Below are 16,160 nucleotides of genomic sequence, written 5' to 3'. Positions count from 1 at the left end.
GGCTTATACAGTATTGAAAATTACAAGCCTTGAATGGTCTATTGAGTAACCATCTTCAACAATTATAAGAGTCTATTCTAGAGTTTTTGATACAGTTAGATTTTGATTTGAGCTACTCTTTACTGTTTGTGGAATATAAAAAGAACCATTCATTGAACTTCAAGCGAAGAACACTTATAGAGATGATCACATCAATGGATTCAATTACAATACAATAATTTTGATAAGAATATTGCAGCACGGACTTTACTTTGTTTCAGTACCAGACGACATAGTCACATTGCAATATTGGAGGCCGGCCCCTACCACAACTTTATAACAAGAGTAGTAACATGGGGCTGAAAAAACCATACAAGAATGTCCAAGAGTTGAAGCAATTACAGAGATGACCCAAAGAGACATGGATGACGACAAGAAACCCTGAAACCCTAGTAGCCATATATTTCCATGTGTGTGGTCATTATTCTGAGCCCATCAAATGGACAAATCCATCACAGTTGTGTGTTTACTTTAAAGGCAGGCAACTAAGTAAGTAGCTCATGTGAAGGCTTCTTGTCTGATAGTGTATACAAAACATCCAGATTTCTTTTGACAGCAAAAGTGCTTCTGTAGCCAACATGCATGTACTTTGACTCCACTAATCCAGTTCCTACAGTTTAAAGCATTAGGATATACCCCTGATTAGAGCAAATATTAAGAATAAAATCGGGACAATATCAAAATGAATGGTATTTTAGTCTGTAAATAATAAAAATACTCTCTTTTATTAAATTTAAAGTGGGGTAAATCCTAATATTTCAAAATTAAGGACCTAGACTAGCTGACTGAAAACTCGAGGTGGACAAAATCTCTCTCCCATATGAGTGAGTGATCAATGAATTATATTCTTGATGGTTCCACACGGCAAGCAAAACCAAATAACACACTAAGTAGCTAGATAGGGCCAAAGGAAAATGATCGAATATAAATGGTAGAATAAATATATAAAATTAACTCATTAATTGATATATCATTTAAAGAATAATGTCACATCATTTTATATTCATTTTTTTTTATATGAAGATTTTGTAAGTGTCTGTGTTATACTCATTTGGTGGCATTTATACGTACAAAGAAATTATTAAGCCAAACCAAAGCACATCTCTTTGGTTTATGCAAATATTGCTAGTTATTATTTATGATGAGTTTAATGGTTGCCTCATTACACGAATATTGCTTTACGTCCTGACTTGACCTCTCTAGTTCAATGTAGTTATAGCGTCGGGAGACATCACATATTACAACGTCGAATCACTGGCATCGTGACAGAGTTCATCGGAGAAAGCTACATTATCTCATATAGTGCCTGCATGATCTTTATTTGCTTTCACTTTCCATGCAGCTATTCAGCTTGTGAGTATATTACTTTGTGTATAAATAGATGAATATAGTAAGCAGATGGATGGAAACTTCGTTTGCGACAAATTTCAAGAATAATTGACACAGGATGTATTACACACTGTGAAAATATTCAAGTTTCAGTCTAAAATTCATATTTAAACTAGCCAAAGTTAAAGAATCTGGATTTTTAAAAGAAAAATCAGAATTATCTAATTGTTTTTTTTTTTTTTTTTCTTTTTCTTTTCTTTCTAATGAAGAATAGGTAGCAAGTAAAGAAGCATTAATGAAACCATGATATGGTTCTTGCAGTCGTGATTGAAAAGAATTATATGTAAAGATAATACAAATGGGACCATGATATCAACGATTAATGTCTTAAAACTTGAACTCAACGACTCCAAAAACCAAATCAAATCTTGAGTTGAAGAAAAAAAATCATAAATCACAGTCAATATTGTCGATTATTGCTTATGCATGTGGGCCGTCCGTCCAAACACCAACCTCACTTTTCTACCGCAATCAACGCAGCCTAACTAGCATATTCATCTCAATTTTTCGTATAAATTTTGTGAAAAAACGAAACACCCCATAAAATCATTCATAAAATTTAATCTTCATGCATACAAAGATATATATATATATATACAGTTCATTTCCCACTAACGGATGTTGAAGGATTGACTTGAAAACTGTAAATCACTGGAAATATTAAGAAAGTGATTGCTAACTATTAGAGTTTCTTAAAAGAACAAGCTTCGAATTTGAAAATCTGTAACCTTAATAATTAATAGAATTAGGTTAGAAAGTTGCATGAGTTGTAAAGTGACAATTGTTGTTTGTCGGCTCATTTTTCGGTGAAATGAAATCGACCAATAAACTATACTAATATATAATATAATAAGGTATATATATATTTGGCCAATGAACATTCATTTATTTCATAAATGCGGCTTAACCCTATCCAGAAAGAAATCAAGCTTTTTCTGTTCATCAAAATTCAATCAACATCTAACATCTATCAAAAATATATTATTTAGAGATTAATTTGATAAAATTATTGATAAATTTGAAGGTTAAATTGATGATATTTTTAAAACTAACAAGTGCTTATTACATAAAACTATAAAAGGTTAAACACACGAGAGTTAGGATTGCATTTCCAAAAATAACGAGTGCTCATTGCATAAAAGACCAAACACATAAGGATTTAGTATAGAAAGAACCGTAATATTTATAATATGAGAATATTATATAAATGTAATTATGTATTGATAAGCAATAAATTGTCATTTAAGTCTAGATAAAAGGGTGATTAATTAAATTTCATCATAAAAGACAACACAACACCAAGATTGTGAATGATAGCAAAGGATGGAAGAGTGGAGAGATAGAGATGATGATAGTGGAATCCTTCCAGCTAGCAATAGCAGTGAGCTCAAACACCAAGAAATTACTCACAAAAATGGTTTAGAAACGGCAAAATTTATGGACCCATCAGTACTTTCATTCCCAGCACTCCCCCACAAAGTGGTTGATTCATTGTCCCCTTAATTTAATTTTCGTTTGATTAGACAGCCAATAAGACAATTTGATTAAGAAGAATTAGGATAATAATCTTATGTTAAAAACAGGGAAAGATTTATTAGAGTCAAAATTCAAGGATGATTTAATCGTTTGACAAACTCCTCTCAAATTTTCAACAACTCTGACTAAATTACATTCACACTGTAAAGAATGTCTAGAAAAATGTGCAACTGTAGAAATTTTTTTATTCAATCTTCCTGTTCATTATATATCCTCCATTTCTATGTTAATTTACAGAGAAATTATATGGTGGAGGATGCAACATGAAGCTCACTGAAGTTCAAATGAATCTAAACCACTTACTTTCTTTACTTTGTCAACTTCCTTCTTTTAACATTTTTTAATGATTACTTTTTGTCAACTTTGTATCACAAATTCAAAAACACAGACATAACGGTAACAATTTCTAATTGTAGAAGAAGGTAAATTTGTTTTCATGGCCTTCTTTTTAAAGGGAGTAATATCGTTGTAAATCCCTTTAGAAATCAAACTCTTGAAAATTTATACGTTTTAAGTTGGAATCTCAACTTTGTATCTGAACCCATAATTTTTTTATTATTATTATACAAGTTAAGATGCGAGGTTTTCAAAGTGGGATGATTTGGAAGGCCATTAAAACTCAATTATGGAAGAGATAAATAAGCTAATGGGAATTGACTATTTAGAGAAATGGTTGAATTGTGGAGGCCATCAAGTTGCAAAATAATGAGAGCCCACATGGAGTGTTTGATCACCTGAGTTTCACCATCAACATTAATGGTGTACACACACACACACACACGGACAATACAAAACAAAAGAGATCAAACCCAGAACGTGAACGAAAGTTCATATTAATTCACACCTGTGATTGATTTGTTTTCAAAAAAGTATTTTGTTTTTGATAGAATTTGAAATCTACTGCGCTCCAACGTTCAAAAGTAATTAGGACCCCCTCGTGATCCATCAAACGGTCACAAATTTCCATGTGAATGTCTTTAATCTCATTTCAACAGTCTCTTTGTAAAGTTCTTTTTCTTTAGTTTCTTTAGTTACTATAAATATGTGACTATATTCTTCAGGTTCTTGAGCAAGTTTCAATTAGTTTTATTTTTTTTTTTAGGTTTTTCTAATATCTTTTTCATCATTATACCTTCCTGTCTACGTGAAGAAATAGAATAAACAAACAAACACCATGTTTCCTTTACAACTAGTTTCCCTACTTTTGTGTTTGTGATAGAATATATTTTTCATTCTGCCAAAGTTTTCTTCTTTTTTATATATATAATTTGGAGGAAATTCTCTGATCTGATCACTACCCACTTCTCAAAATGCAGATTCTGAGATGGGTTTGTAAGGTTTTGTTGATTTGTGGTATGTTTTCAGTGTACTCATCACTAGCTGAGGAGGGGTCACCGTCACAATCAGCGACTCCTCCACTTTGCTTTGAAGAAGATAGAGTTGCTCTTCTGGGATTTAAAGCCAAAATCTTGAAGGATACTACTGATATTCTTTCTTCCTGGGTGGGAAGAGACTGCTGTGGAGGGGATTGGGAGGGTGTTCAATGTAATCCAGCTACAGGGAGAGTTGTTTCTTTGGCTTTGCAGAGACCTGAGAAGGAGAATGGCATGTACATGAAGGGCATTCTGTCACCTTCTCTTGCTAATTTACATTTCTTGGAGGCGATGGTCATTAGTGGCATGAAGCATATTACAGGTCCAATTCCCGAGAGCTTCTCAAATTTAAGCCACCTTACACAGTTGATCTTAGAAGACAATTCTCTTGAAGGGAACATTCCTCCAGGTTTAGCTCATTTGTCTTTACTCCAAACTCTCTCATTGAGTGGTAACCGTTTGAGGGGGAACATTCCTCCAAGCCTTGGGAATTTGAGAAACCTTGTTATGGTAAATTTAGCTAGAAATTCTCTGACAGGTCCAATTCCTCCCACTTTTCGCAACTTTGTTGGCTTGCAGTCTCTTGACCTTAGTGCCAATCTACTATCTGGGTTCATTCCAGATTGTTTTGGAATGTCCCAAAACCTTACTTACTTTGACCTTTCCAAAAATCTTCTATCTGGCAAATTCCCCATTTCCATTTGCGGCTTGGCCAAACTGCAAGACTTGTCGTTAAGCCATAACCAGCTCACAGGAGCAATTCCTGATCAGATTGGAAGCCTAAAATCCCTTGCTACTCTTCAGTTGAGTTCCAACAAATTTATAGGTCACATTCCAGTTTCCATTTCTAGATTACAGAACCTTTGGAACCTTAATTTGTCCAGAAATGGGCTCACAGATCCTTTACCAATTATTCCAGGCAGAGGCATTCCTTCTCTGTTGTCAATAGACCTGTCTTACAACAACCTGAGTTTAGGTACAATTCCAAACTGGATCAAAGACAGACCACTTTCAGATGTCAGTCTTGCTGGCTGTAAGCTAAGAGGAGCCCTCCCCAAGTTCACAAGATCAGACTCGTTAAGCTCCATCGACCTGTCGGATAACTTATTTGTAGATGGGATTTCAGGGTTCTTCACAAATATGTCTAGTTTGCAGAGGGTCAAACTCTCAAACAATCAATTGAAGTTTAATCTTGCAGAGATGAAATTTCCAGAGGGGGTTACTTCTATTGATCTTCACACAAATCAGCTTTTCGGGTCTCTTTCTACCATCATTAACAACAGGACAAGCAGCTTTTTGGAGGATTTAAATGTGGCAGGCAATCAAATCTCAGGTGGGATTCCAGAATTCGCTGAAGGGTTGAATTTGAAAGTGCTCAACATAGGAAGCAACAGGCTTATGGGCCGCATTCCCAGTTCAATATCAAATCTTATTGAACTCAAAATGCTTGATATTCAGAGGAATCAATTAACAGGCACAATCCCTACAAGCTTAGGGCTATTGTCAAACCTGCAATGGCTTGATATATCGGTCAATGCACTTGCAGGGAAAATCCCAATCAGCCTGCTGGGGATTAAAGATCTGAGACATGCAAACTTCAGGGCAAACAGACTATGCGGAGAGATCCCACAAGGGAGACCATACAAAATCTTCCCTGCAGGCGCTTATGCTCACAATCTGTGTTTATGTGGCAAGCCTTTGCCGCCTTGTAGGGGAAAGAATGAAGCAAATATGGGCCAGTAAAATGCTGACTCCGTTGTCGAAAGATAAGTGCTCATGCCATGTGAGCAATTTGTAATAGAAGGGATAGGTTTCTGCTTACTGCAACAGTTTATAGTCCATTTTTTATCTTATTTCCAGTTCCCATTTCATCAATAAGAATTATTATTGTAGAAATCATTGATTCAAAGCTCTACTTATTACAATGGGGCATGCATATACATCAAAGGATACAAAATCATTTGGCGAAGAAACCTGTCTCAAGAATGGAGACAGGGACAGAGTTGGCCCATAACCAATCATCTATCCAGTTACTGTATTCAAATAGATCTATTTGAAACAATCAAATGTCATGAATGCAACAAAACCTTATTACAATTCAGCAAATCACAGAGAGGATGCTTGAAGACTAATTCAATGATGCATGATTACAATTTGGTGAATTGCAGAATGATGCTTGAAGATTAAGAGACTATGAAACTTTGACCAAATCTGAAAAATCTGATTAAATTCATTCACTAAGGGAGATAAAAATTTACAATGCCACAGTAATTCCGAGGACAAAAATTAACATGTGATTCCCGGAAGCATCATATCCTACTTACCATCTAATAATCATCTAACACTTCTTCCTCTTCTTGCTCAACCTTCTCTGCAACATCATCTTTCTTATTACCGTCTTCCTTCTCTGCAACATCCTCTTTCTCATTAGCGTCTTCCTTCTCTGAACCTTCATCCTCTTTCTCAACAGCATCTTCCTTCCCTGAACCTCCTTCCTCCTAAATAATCACGAACAGACAAATCTTTCAGCACAAAACTCTGCATGTTTAACACATAAAAAAACAGATAATAATGCAAGTCTTACATCTCCATTTTCGGCATCATTATTACTCTCCAAGGCTTTCCCATACTCTGCTTTAAGCTCAGCAGCCTTGTCAAGATAAGGCTTCTTCTCCTAAAACAAATGAATATAAATAACAAAATTAGAACTCAAAAAGTCCATTACTACTACCGCACAGCTTTCAGAACTAAATAACATGAAGATTTAAACTTACTTCTTCACTCATATTATTCCACCTCTCACCACCCTGTTTCGCAACCTACATTTCATCAAACAAAATCAAACCCACAAAACTTAATCACAATGCTTAAAATTGAACATGCCATAATTGAACCACCAATTCAGAAACATATAACACACCCACCTCTTTTACACCCTTGGACTCGGGATTTGCTTCCTTGTATTCTTTTCTAAAGTCATCCCTGAATAGCAACAAACAAAGAAACACTTGTTACTCTAAAGCCAATTACCTAAATGTCAAAATATTCAAAAATCGAGAGAGAGAGAGAGATTAGTTACATGAAGAGGAAGAAAGCAGTAGGTGGGCGTTTGGGCTTGTTTGAATTATCTTTGGCAGCCTTTCTGAGTCTCTTTGGTTTTGGTTCAGTTGAAGTTGGCTTCTTCCTTTCCACAGATTTCTTCTTAACTTCAGTGGGCTTTTCCACAACTTGAGCCTCCAAATTCATCTTGATTTTAGCATCAAGACTACAACTATGCATACTAATTAGCACCACTGGAACACTCTTGTTACACTCTTCACTGCATTTTTCAAAAAATCCAAACTCACTCATTAACTCAAAACCCTAAAACTTTAAAAAGCCTACCAAAAAAACCAGAAACAAAAAAGAAAAAATTACCATTTGGCGAAAGCGCTGCCATCTCTGGCACGAACAAGAGAAGAAGAAGCCGAAGATTCGGCCTCCACTCTCTTTCGAGGCTTCGGTGCGTTTGAATTCGACGACCCACCTGCCATTTCTTCTTCTTCTTTCAGAGAACAATTGAGAAAATAGAAATGAATTTAAGCGAAATTAATAGACACTGCAGAGAGGGAAAATGAAATTTGGGTTTCCAAAACCAAAATTTTTGGCGCATATTGTTTCTGCAAAGCCCGCGCTCTTTGTTTTCATTTTGGATCAATGACTTGGCACTAGTTTCCACCGTTGGATATTATTTGACGGTTGGGATTCAACATCCCAAATTTTGAAGTGTTACAAGCCCTTGTGTGGAGGGTAAATTCGGGAAAGTGGTATTTTATTACTCTGAAAACCACTTATAAAAAAAGCAACTTTTTGTAGTCTGAGGATTTCATGGTGTTTAATGTGTTGTGCTGTAAATGGAAATGGTTGGAAACACAGCTAGTCAGCTACCTACAACAAGTCTTAACATAAGAGAACCAAATTGGAATACGAAGATTGCAAGCAGTTTTGAGTAGTAGAGGGTGTTTCTACAACACTTTACTGATTGTAATACTTAAAACTTATATTCACTGTTTTAAAAGCCCGTCTCGGTTTAACTGAGACCCAAAAGCTTCACCAAGTCGGGTTTACGTTTTTCTTATTCACCAAAAACCCTAGAATTTGGGATGATGATTGGCGAACAATTGAAGGTCGAGATGTTGGAGCTTTTGAAAAGAAAGTGTCAATGAGTTCAACGGTGACGACGAAGTTGATTTCCGGTGAGTATTTATCAACCAGAAATCGAAAACAATTGGCAACAGTAACAACCGACTTTTGCCAATGATTGACGAGGCTAACGAGGGTGGGGTGAGGTGGGTTTTGGTCGAAAGAAAGGGATGAGTATTTTCAGAGTGATGGGGAGGGTTGTCGACACTGTTGTTGATGAGATCTAGCCTGGAATGTCGTTCAATTTCAACCAAATATTGGGTAAATTTTCAAGGGAATGAGCTCAAGGGACGATTGGGGTGTATTTACTAAATTTTAAAAGTTTTTGTTACTTGGTTTAACCGGCGGTCAAACCAGGACCTGACAACTTTGTCGAGTTTCACCACGGGGTTGGGTTTTAAAACATTGCTTATATGAGAACTATAATTTGTTAAGTGTTAGCTGAAGCTTATGATAATCTATTTGGATAAACCATTTAAAAACAAAATTTCAATTCAACAAAAACTCTTTTCAACTCAACAGTAAAGAGCGTACACAACCATTTATCTGTTGCCGCTCAATGAAACTCTCCAACTAAGTTACAGTTACAACTCTATTCGACAGTCCTATGAGAATACATGCAAACCTTCAAGCTTTTAACTTCTTTGAAGACTTCAATAGCCTATCCTTTCTGTGTCGTTTCTTTACTGATCTGTCTTCACAGAGAAATGGCTTTACTGCACTTTCTGCTCCTTTACCAGATGCACCAGTATGCTCAGAAGCAACTAAATTCTTCTTCTTCTTGTTGTTTTTGCCTCTTGAGATGTCATCAGCCATTGCATGTTTGGCATATTTCCCAGTTTGCTGCTCTTCTTTCTCTGGGTGCCACTTCATGTCTGCCTTGTCCAAACATGGTACAGCAGAATCGAGGGAATGATCAATCTCTTTCCGCATGTTTTTTATATCTAGGGAGTGAGGCGTGTGCTTGGAAGGATCAGCACCCATTTTGAATGATTTAGTTTCAATTGAGCCGAATGTTGCATAAAATTCTTTGTAAGTTGATTGCTTAGAGCTTTGTTTCAACTTCCACTGATCAGGCCGTGCAGCAAATCTGTTGTAATAAGAAAAGAGAACAACCAAACATCAAAAACAACAATGGACCATAAGAAATTAAGGCCAAACAAACAGCACTTAATGTTTCCATGTATTAACTATAGTTTACGGCGTGTGTGGGGACTTACATATGGGTATAGACTAGGCATTAACTTGTTAATCATAATTATTATTTTACGTCAAGAAATAGACCACAATTTATTCGAAAACAAAACATGTTAATAGGTCAGCGTGATTATCTCACCCGTCCATGTCAAGTTTCCTCAAGAGATAAGGGCCTTGTTTTGTCTTGGATAACTCAGTTCGCACCGCTAATAACTCAGATGCTAATGCTATGGACTCTTAATGACAAACTACCAGCTGTAAAGCACCTTTCCACAGTAAATGAACCAGATGAATGCGTTGAAAGCTCTCCAAAGTGTCCTCGTAGCCTAAACAAATGACAAATTAGAATTGCTTCTAAATAGAAGTTCTACATTGAATTTCACTAGAAAGAGGTGATCTTGAGATAACAAGAAGAAGAGTATAGCATTTCACATCAGAGCACGAAATATTTTCATCAACAATTGTGCTTCTAAGAATTCCATATGTTAAAAGAAGCACAGGTAAGAACTTCGCAAAGAAATAGAATATCCAAATAAAGTAGCATTACATACTTCAGAATTAATCTGTGCTTCTGTTTTCCAGAAGCATTTGAACCTAAAAAGGCTTCAATAACTCGTGCTCCCCCTGCATCTTTTGCTGCTTCAAAGACATGATCAGCTTCCATGGATGTGATACTAGTGATGTAAGGCTGTGTAAATTCCTGCGAAACAGACACAAAATATGGCATTTTAATACAAGAAATCATGTAGCAAGCTGAGGCTAGTTCAAGCTTTGATAATAAGCTCCAGAAGATAAATGTCCAATGCTCATCTTTAAAGCAAGTCTCACAGTCCTAAGCATCTGATCTTTTACCATCAGGCGAATTGCCAGAGCATATTTTGTACAAATGAGGCACACTGCACCATACTGTGTATGTGACACATGACATTTTTTTTTTTAAATATTTTCCACACATAATGTAAACTGCCTTAATCTTGAAGGCAACATATAACTGATTTTATTACTCACTCTTCTGTGGTCTCATGTAAAAAAACATATCTATTAAGTAAAAAGTTCCTTTACACATATTAACCTCAGTATGGACAACTAATATTTATAGCAACCAATTAAAAAAACAACGTAAATTCAATTAACAGGAAAAAGTGGGGGGGGAAACATGAATATGGAACGGCTGCATACACTTTGAAATTTAAAAACTGCTTGCAGAATCAGAGAACGAATAACATGGATCTTAAAACCATTTGGCCAATTCCAATTTGACTTGTCTTCACAGCTAAAGTAACTTTCAAGAAACAGGATACGCGGAACGATGGATCTTGGGGACTCATTCGTTTAACCTACAGCAGCAGCAAGACCCTGACAACACTGCCAAACAGGAAAAAGAAAAACATAATCATGGTTAAAATTAAGATATGAATTTACACATCAAAAGAAGGTTCATTTTGGGTTACTATATTTCCATTAATGTCTTAAATTGCATATTCTGGAACACATTAAATATAATAACTATAAGTTTATTGCCAGGTTGATTAACATCAGAAGTTCAAATATAGAGGCATACAAAACTAGAAAAGATGAAATGAATGGAACAATATTAAACCTTTTGCTCATGAGTATGGAGTCTTTGAAATGCAGCAATAAGAGCAGCAATTACCCCTGACCTCCCCATTTCAATAAGTTCCCTAAATTTTGTACCAAGTTGCTTCCAGATCAACTCCATCTAGTAGTCAAAAGGAGGGAAAAAAGAAAAAAAATTGTAGAAACTCAATCCACAAAAGGTTGACAGCACATATAAAATGTAAAGGTAGCTGAGAAATAGTAAAATAAGTAGTACGAGAGCTGTTGTAATTAGTTTATGAAAATAAAAGAACTACTACCTATGAATAACAAGTATATCCACGATGTTATAGAAAACATACTTGATCTTGATCTCTTGCATGGGAAATCAATGCTTGAACAACAAAGTTTGCACACTGATGTGATGAAAGATGGAACAACGAATTTCTGAAAACTTTTGTGAGCATTTCATTATACAAGCTTTCGGAAGCCACTTCCAGAATTACCTGCAAATTTTTCGGAATTTTAGCAAACCAAAAAATAAGAAACTGGTACATGTTTCACAAACAGATGAAGAAATTATGAAGGGTAAGCATTCAGTTGCTGTTATATCTATATGATAAGTCTCATAACCATTTATGCCATCAATATAAAAAACAAAGGAAGAGGATTCAAAATTTTATCAGTTAAATGAAGATGTTCTTTGAAAAGATGGACTTTCTCAAAGCGGTGGCTGTATGTTTCCAGGCTAATAGAGTTTATCACATAACAGGACATGATCAATAGAAGACATATTCAAGGGAATTAACTGTATGCATCAGGACAAACATCACATCTCAATGAAAAATGCAGCAGTCTAATTTGGTCTGTTGAGATTATAGCTATAAAAAGCATATTGTCATATGACTTTTCTTCTCTTTGCTGATGGATTACTTATTTCATCGATTCAAATTCATATGTGGGAACAATACACACACATACAGACAAATGATACAGGAAATTAATAAAATGGCAAATACAAAGATAAACAATACCATTGATAGGTTGCTTACCTCCATTAAATGGCTATATGCAGTTTCTTTCATCAAGTCTACAATGCTACTCACAACAGACATCTCTATGAAGTTTCCTTCTACAACATTCTCTTTCTTGCAGCCAAGAAGTACAGGAATTATCTTAAGCAACTCCTCATCGTGCCCCACTAATAGCTTCAAAGCTGTCTTCCAAGAGAAAAAAAATGTCACTGGCATTATGAATTCAGAAGTACTATAATTCCCATAATTAAACTATTATTTAAAGAAATAACAAGGTATGGAATAAGAATTCTACAAAAAGAAAACAAAATTGTAGACACAGACCTTATCGTATAAAGAACAAGTTATTGTATAAAGAACATTAAAGAAGAGAATTTACTAACCAAAAAAAATTAAACCAGGAGAAGTTTTATTTAAACTATGACAAACTTTATCGTACAAAGAACATTAAGAAGAGAATTTAACATGTTAAAACAATAAAAGAAACAAAATATTGCTTAAGCATATTTCAATTTTCAGAAAATTAGTTGACTACTGAACAGAAAATTTAAGGACTCAGAAACAGGTCCCAGGATCATATACTCATATTTGAAGTTCTAAATTCTCATATTAATCTTCACATCTAGATAAAACATCTCAAGGCTCATTTGACCATGCTAGTCAAGTATGGTAAAAAAGGACATTTGATTCAAAATTACAACAGCTTACTTATTCATTATATGTTTTAACAATGAAAATAATCAAACCAGAGTAAATGTAAACATGCCTGCAAAACCAAACTGCTGTACTGATCAGTTTGCAGTGTCTTAATGTCTTTCTTGGAACATTTTAATATCCCTGATATAAGGAGCTTCAATAAATCTGAAAATAACGGGTGGGGATGTGGTAAATCATTTCCAGATAATCAAAAGGCATTCAAATTTAACCGCTTCGCAAGAACAACTGACGGCTTTGCACGATGAAATTGTGAGGAATCTAATGGTACTCCTTTACAAAGACAAAAAAGACTCCAAAAGACATGAGATCCATAGCAATTACACATCACATCGACAGGATTGCTAACAATAACCTGGGAAGATGGAAAGAAGAAATAAACAAAAATGGTAAGCAGAAATCTATTCCTAAATTGCATTATGTCAATTGACAGTAAAGACTGCAGCAAAACTAAAATTCATAACCTTATCTTGACATGAAAAACATCAGATACCTTGCATATCATAGTTAGAGTCTCTTCGACAACAGAGTAGTTCTGTTCATCTTGCAGATGCACAGCTAAAGACTTGAGAGCTGTCTCGGCCACATGAGATCCAGATCTATCCATAGCAATAGCAGGAAAGACCTTTGCACAGCCTCAGAGGAAACCACAAAGGTGGTCCACATCACAGCCTTCAAGGAGTGTCTGCAAAGTGTGACTTATGATGTAATCAGTTGCAAGTTCAAACTCTTTCCCTCTAGTTTCCTCAAGGGCATTACGACATAAAACTGATCGCTCCTCCAAATCAGCCTCATTACTTTCAAAAAGATTTGCAATCTCTGAAAAGTATTTTGCTAAATCAGGGTCAACCTGTTTCCTACAAAGATAATTCAATTTGCATACGTGATTACACCGGCCACCATCCAAATTGGTCATTAACAATAGTTAAAAACACATGACACGAGTGCATACTGTTCAATCTCAAAACCCAGATGATGATCAGAGCAAAAACTACCAAAATCATCATTAATTTAAGTAAACAAAGTAGCAATACCTAACAACCGATGTTTGTGGCTCTGATGAACTATGATGCTTCCAAGATTTGTGGGACTTTGCTGTTCCATCATAGCCACGCCCAGATACATTTTTCTTGGAAGTATTAGCATCAAGACCGAAACTTTCTTTCTTGGCCTTCATGCTCAAGTTGTTTTTCTTCCAACCAAGTTTATATGATTTATCATCCTCACCCATCAAGCTGTCCTCCACTGATTTACGGATTCTAGGTCTCTTCGAAGGTAAAGCTTTTGAACCAACAGAAACCATCCACACCCTAACACAAAAACACTGCCTTAGTAATAACCCCTACAGATAGAGGTGTGCAAAACCGGATATCCGATCCGGTTAGGGTTTTTGGTGATCCAATCTGAATCCGATCCAGATTTTTGGATATCCGGTTTTTCGGATATCCAATTTTTTGGATCAGATCAACCGGATATCCAATTTTTTGGATCAGATCAACCGGATATCCGAAATTGATCCGAATTTAACAAAAATGCTTCTTTAAAATATCAAATTCCCCCATTCTTCAGTAGCCAAGACAGAATTTATTAAAATCGAAATTAAATAATGCATGATTACAAAATTATTAAGCCACAAGTTGATGTGCACACATTAGAGATCAAAAGAAGCTAAAACAATAGTTCTGAAAGATCACTGAATTTTATATATATTTATAAGAGGAATCAGTAGATTACATCATAGGAAAAACAGAAAAGATAAAATCCTAATACAACCTAGGAACACATTTTGCAGTGACATCAACCCAGATCCTATCGCAGCAACTAAATTCTTTTTCAGACTCTTCTAATTTCAATCTGAGGCGGTCAACTATACAACTCAACAAACAAATTTAAACTACAACATCAAAAATAACCACAACGCATACATTACTCACAGTTTTTGTTAAAATATTTAAACTTCAAATTGAAATTAAGCTTTCTTGATAGCTAATCAAACTGAAAGTTACAAAATGAACCCAGATGTTAAAACATAATAAAAAGATAATGCAACAGGAAGAGATTATGAAACGCAGGTTCATTGAGTACTTTTATCAAACAGATGGTGGATTGACTATACTTTTGACTAAAAACAAACTAAAAAACCGTCGAATTAGCAATCCATATCAAGAAAATATCTCAAAATCGTGGAGAAGAGATGAAGAACAAATTAAGTAACCAGTAACCACAAAATTCGAAGCCTAATCCGAATCGTGAAGAAACCGAGTCGTGAAGAGAGTTCAGTCTTGAGTGAAAGTGTGAAACAATAATGAAACCGAAGAAAAAAGCAGAGTAAATATACCAGATCGTGAACAGAGTTGACTCTTAAGTGAGGAAAGAAAAAAGGCGCCAATTTTGTTTGGAGTCTTCAATCTTCTTTTTTCAGTGTTAGACTTAGCAAAACAATATAGGACCGGATCGGATTGGGATAATTTACAACTCAATAATCTAGAATTGTCATATGAGTTTAGTATTGGGCCTAAATTTATTAGGCTTAAACATAACTTGGGCCTGTAGTTCTAAGCCTGGGTCTAATGGGCTGGAAAGCCCGTCGAGATATAAACATTTGAAGCCTAAGTTTACCGAATCCATGCACCGAATGACGTAGCAAAATCCTGACCATTTATTAATATTAACTTATAATGAATCAAAGATCAGGATTGTGCCACATCATTCAATGTACAATACAAATTCGGTATACATCCTTCGGTAACTGTAGCATTATTGAAAAAAGAACCGGATTGGATTGGGATAATTTACAACTCAATAATCTAGAATTGTCATATGAATTTAGTATTGGGCCTAAATTTATTAGGCTTAAAATAACTTGGGCCTGTAGTTCTAGGCCTGGGCCTAATGGGCTGGAAAGCCCGTCGAGGTACAAACATTTGAAGCCCAGACCCGAGCCCATTGTTTTAAAATAAATCCCGACTCAAAAGTTTACCATCCCTCTACAAGTAACATATCCTTCGTACACTCATCTAATAAAACTATATATTATGTATGTATTTACCTCGAAAATCATTAACTAGAATGGTGAATAGTAGAAAAGATAAAATAATATTTTTTTTAAATTTATTTTTTTAAAACTACTAACTATAAT

The 16,160-nt window shown here is 35.2% G+C and overlaps 3 protein-coding genes across 3 annotated transcripts; 1 reads left to right on the top strand and 2 right to left on the bottom strand.

The window, feature by feature from the left end:
* The first annotated feature begins 3,776 nt into the window (after nt 1-3,776).
* Nucleotides 3,777-6,219, top strand: LOC116128306 (polygalacturonase inhibitor 2). The gene has a single exon (XM_031414014.1). The coding sequence runs from the start codon at nt 4,275-4,277 to the stop codon at nt 6,078-6,080; it is 1,806 nt and encodes a 601-aa protein (XP_031269874.1). The 5' UTR covers nt 3,777-4,274; the 3' UTR covers nt 6,081-6,219.
* Nucleotides 6,220-6,606: 387 nt separating this feature from the next.
* Nucleotides 6,607-7,955, bottom strand: LOC116128320 (high mobility group B protein 7-like). Its single transcript, XM_031414028.1, has 6 exons — nt 7,755-7,955; nt 7,417-7,656; nt 7,262-7,319; nt 7,112-7,156; nt 6,922-7,011; nt 6,607-6,835 (listed from the first exon to the last, which is right to left on the bottom strand). Exons 1-6 carry the CDS (start codon nt 7,868-7,870, stop codon nt 6,665-6,667), a joined length of 720 nt encoding a protein of 239 aa, XP_031269888.1. The 5' UTR covers nt 7,871-7,955; the 3' UTR covers nt 6,607-6,664.
* A 1,191-nt stretch (nt 7,956-9,146) lies between these two features.
* On the bottom strand, nt 9,147-14,324 carry LOC116128288 (pumilio homolog 23-like). Its single transcript, XM_031413997.1, is given in 11 exon segments — nt 9,147-9,609; nt 9,856-9,947; nt 9,949-10,042; nt 10,268-10,416; nt 10,896-11,081; nt 11,317-11,436; nt 11,636-11,779; nt 12,326-12,493; nt 13,074-13,376; nt 13,515-13,878; nt 14,056-14,324. Coding segments are annotated over 11 exon segments (2,352 nt in total).
* Between the last annotated feature and the right edge of the window lie 1,836 nt (nt 14,325-16,160).

The sequence above is a fragment of the Pistacia vera genome, unplaced genomic scaffold (genome assembly GCF_008641045.1).
Source record: "Pistacia vera cultivar Batoury unplaced genomic scaffold, PisVer_v2 Contig199, whole genome shotgun sequence".
NCBI classification, from domain to species: Eukaryota; Viridiplantae; Streptophyta; class Magnoliopsida; order Sapindales; family Anacardiaceae; genus Pistacia; species Pistacia vera.
Note: the sequence above shows the minus strand (reverse complement) of the source record. Positions and strands in the feature narration are given on the sequence as shown.

Coding starts and splice junctions, on each gene's coding strand:
- LOC116128306 (XM_031414014.1), top strand. CDS start 4,275: ATGCAGATTCTGAGATGGGTTTGTAAGGTTTTGTTGATTTGTGGTATG.
- LOC116128320 (XM_031414028.1), bottom strand. CDS start 7,870: ATGGCAGGTGGGTCGTCGAATTCAAACGCACCGAAGCCTCGAAAGAGA. Junction 7,157..7,261: donor AGTCCAAGGGTGTAAAAGAG/GTGGGTGTGTTA, acceptor GATGAAATGTAG/GTTGCGAAACAGGGTGGTGA. Junction 6,836..6,921: donor ATGATGCCGAAAATGGAGAT/GTAAGACTTGCA, acceptor GTGATTATTTAG/GAGGAAGGAGGTTCAGGGAA.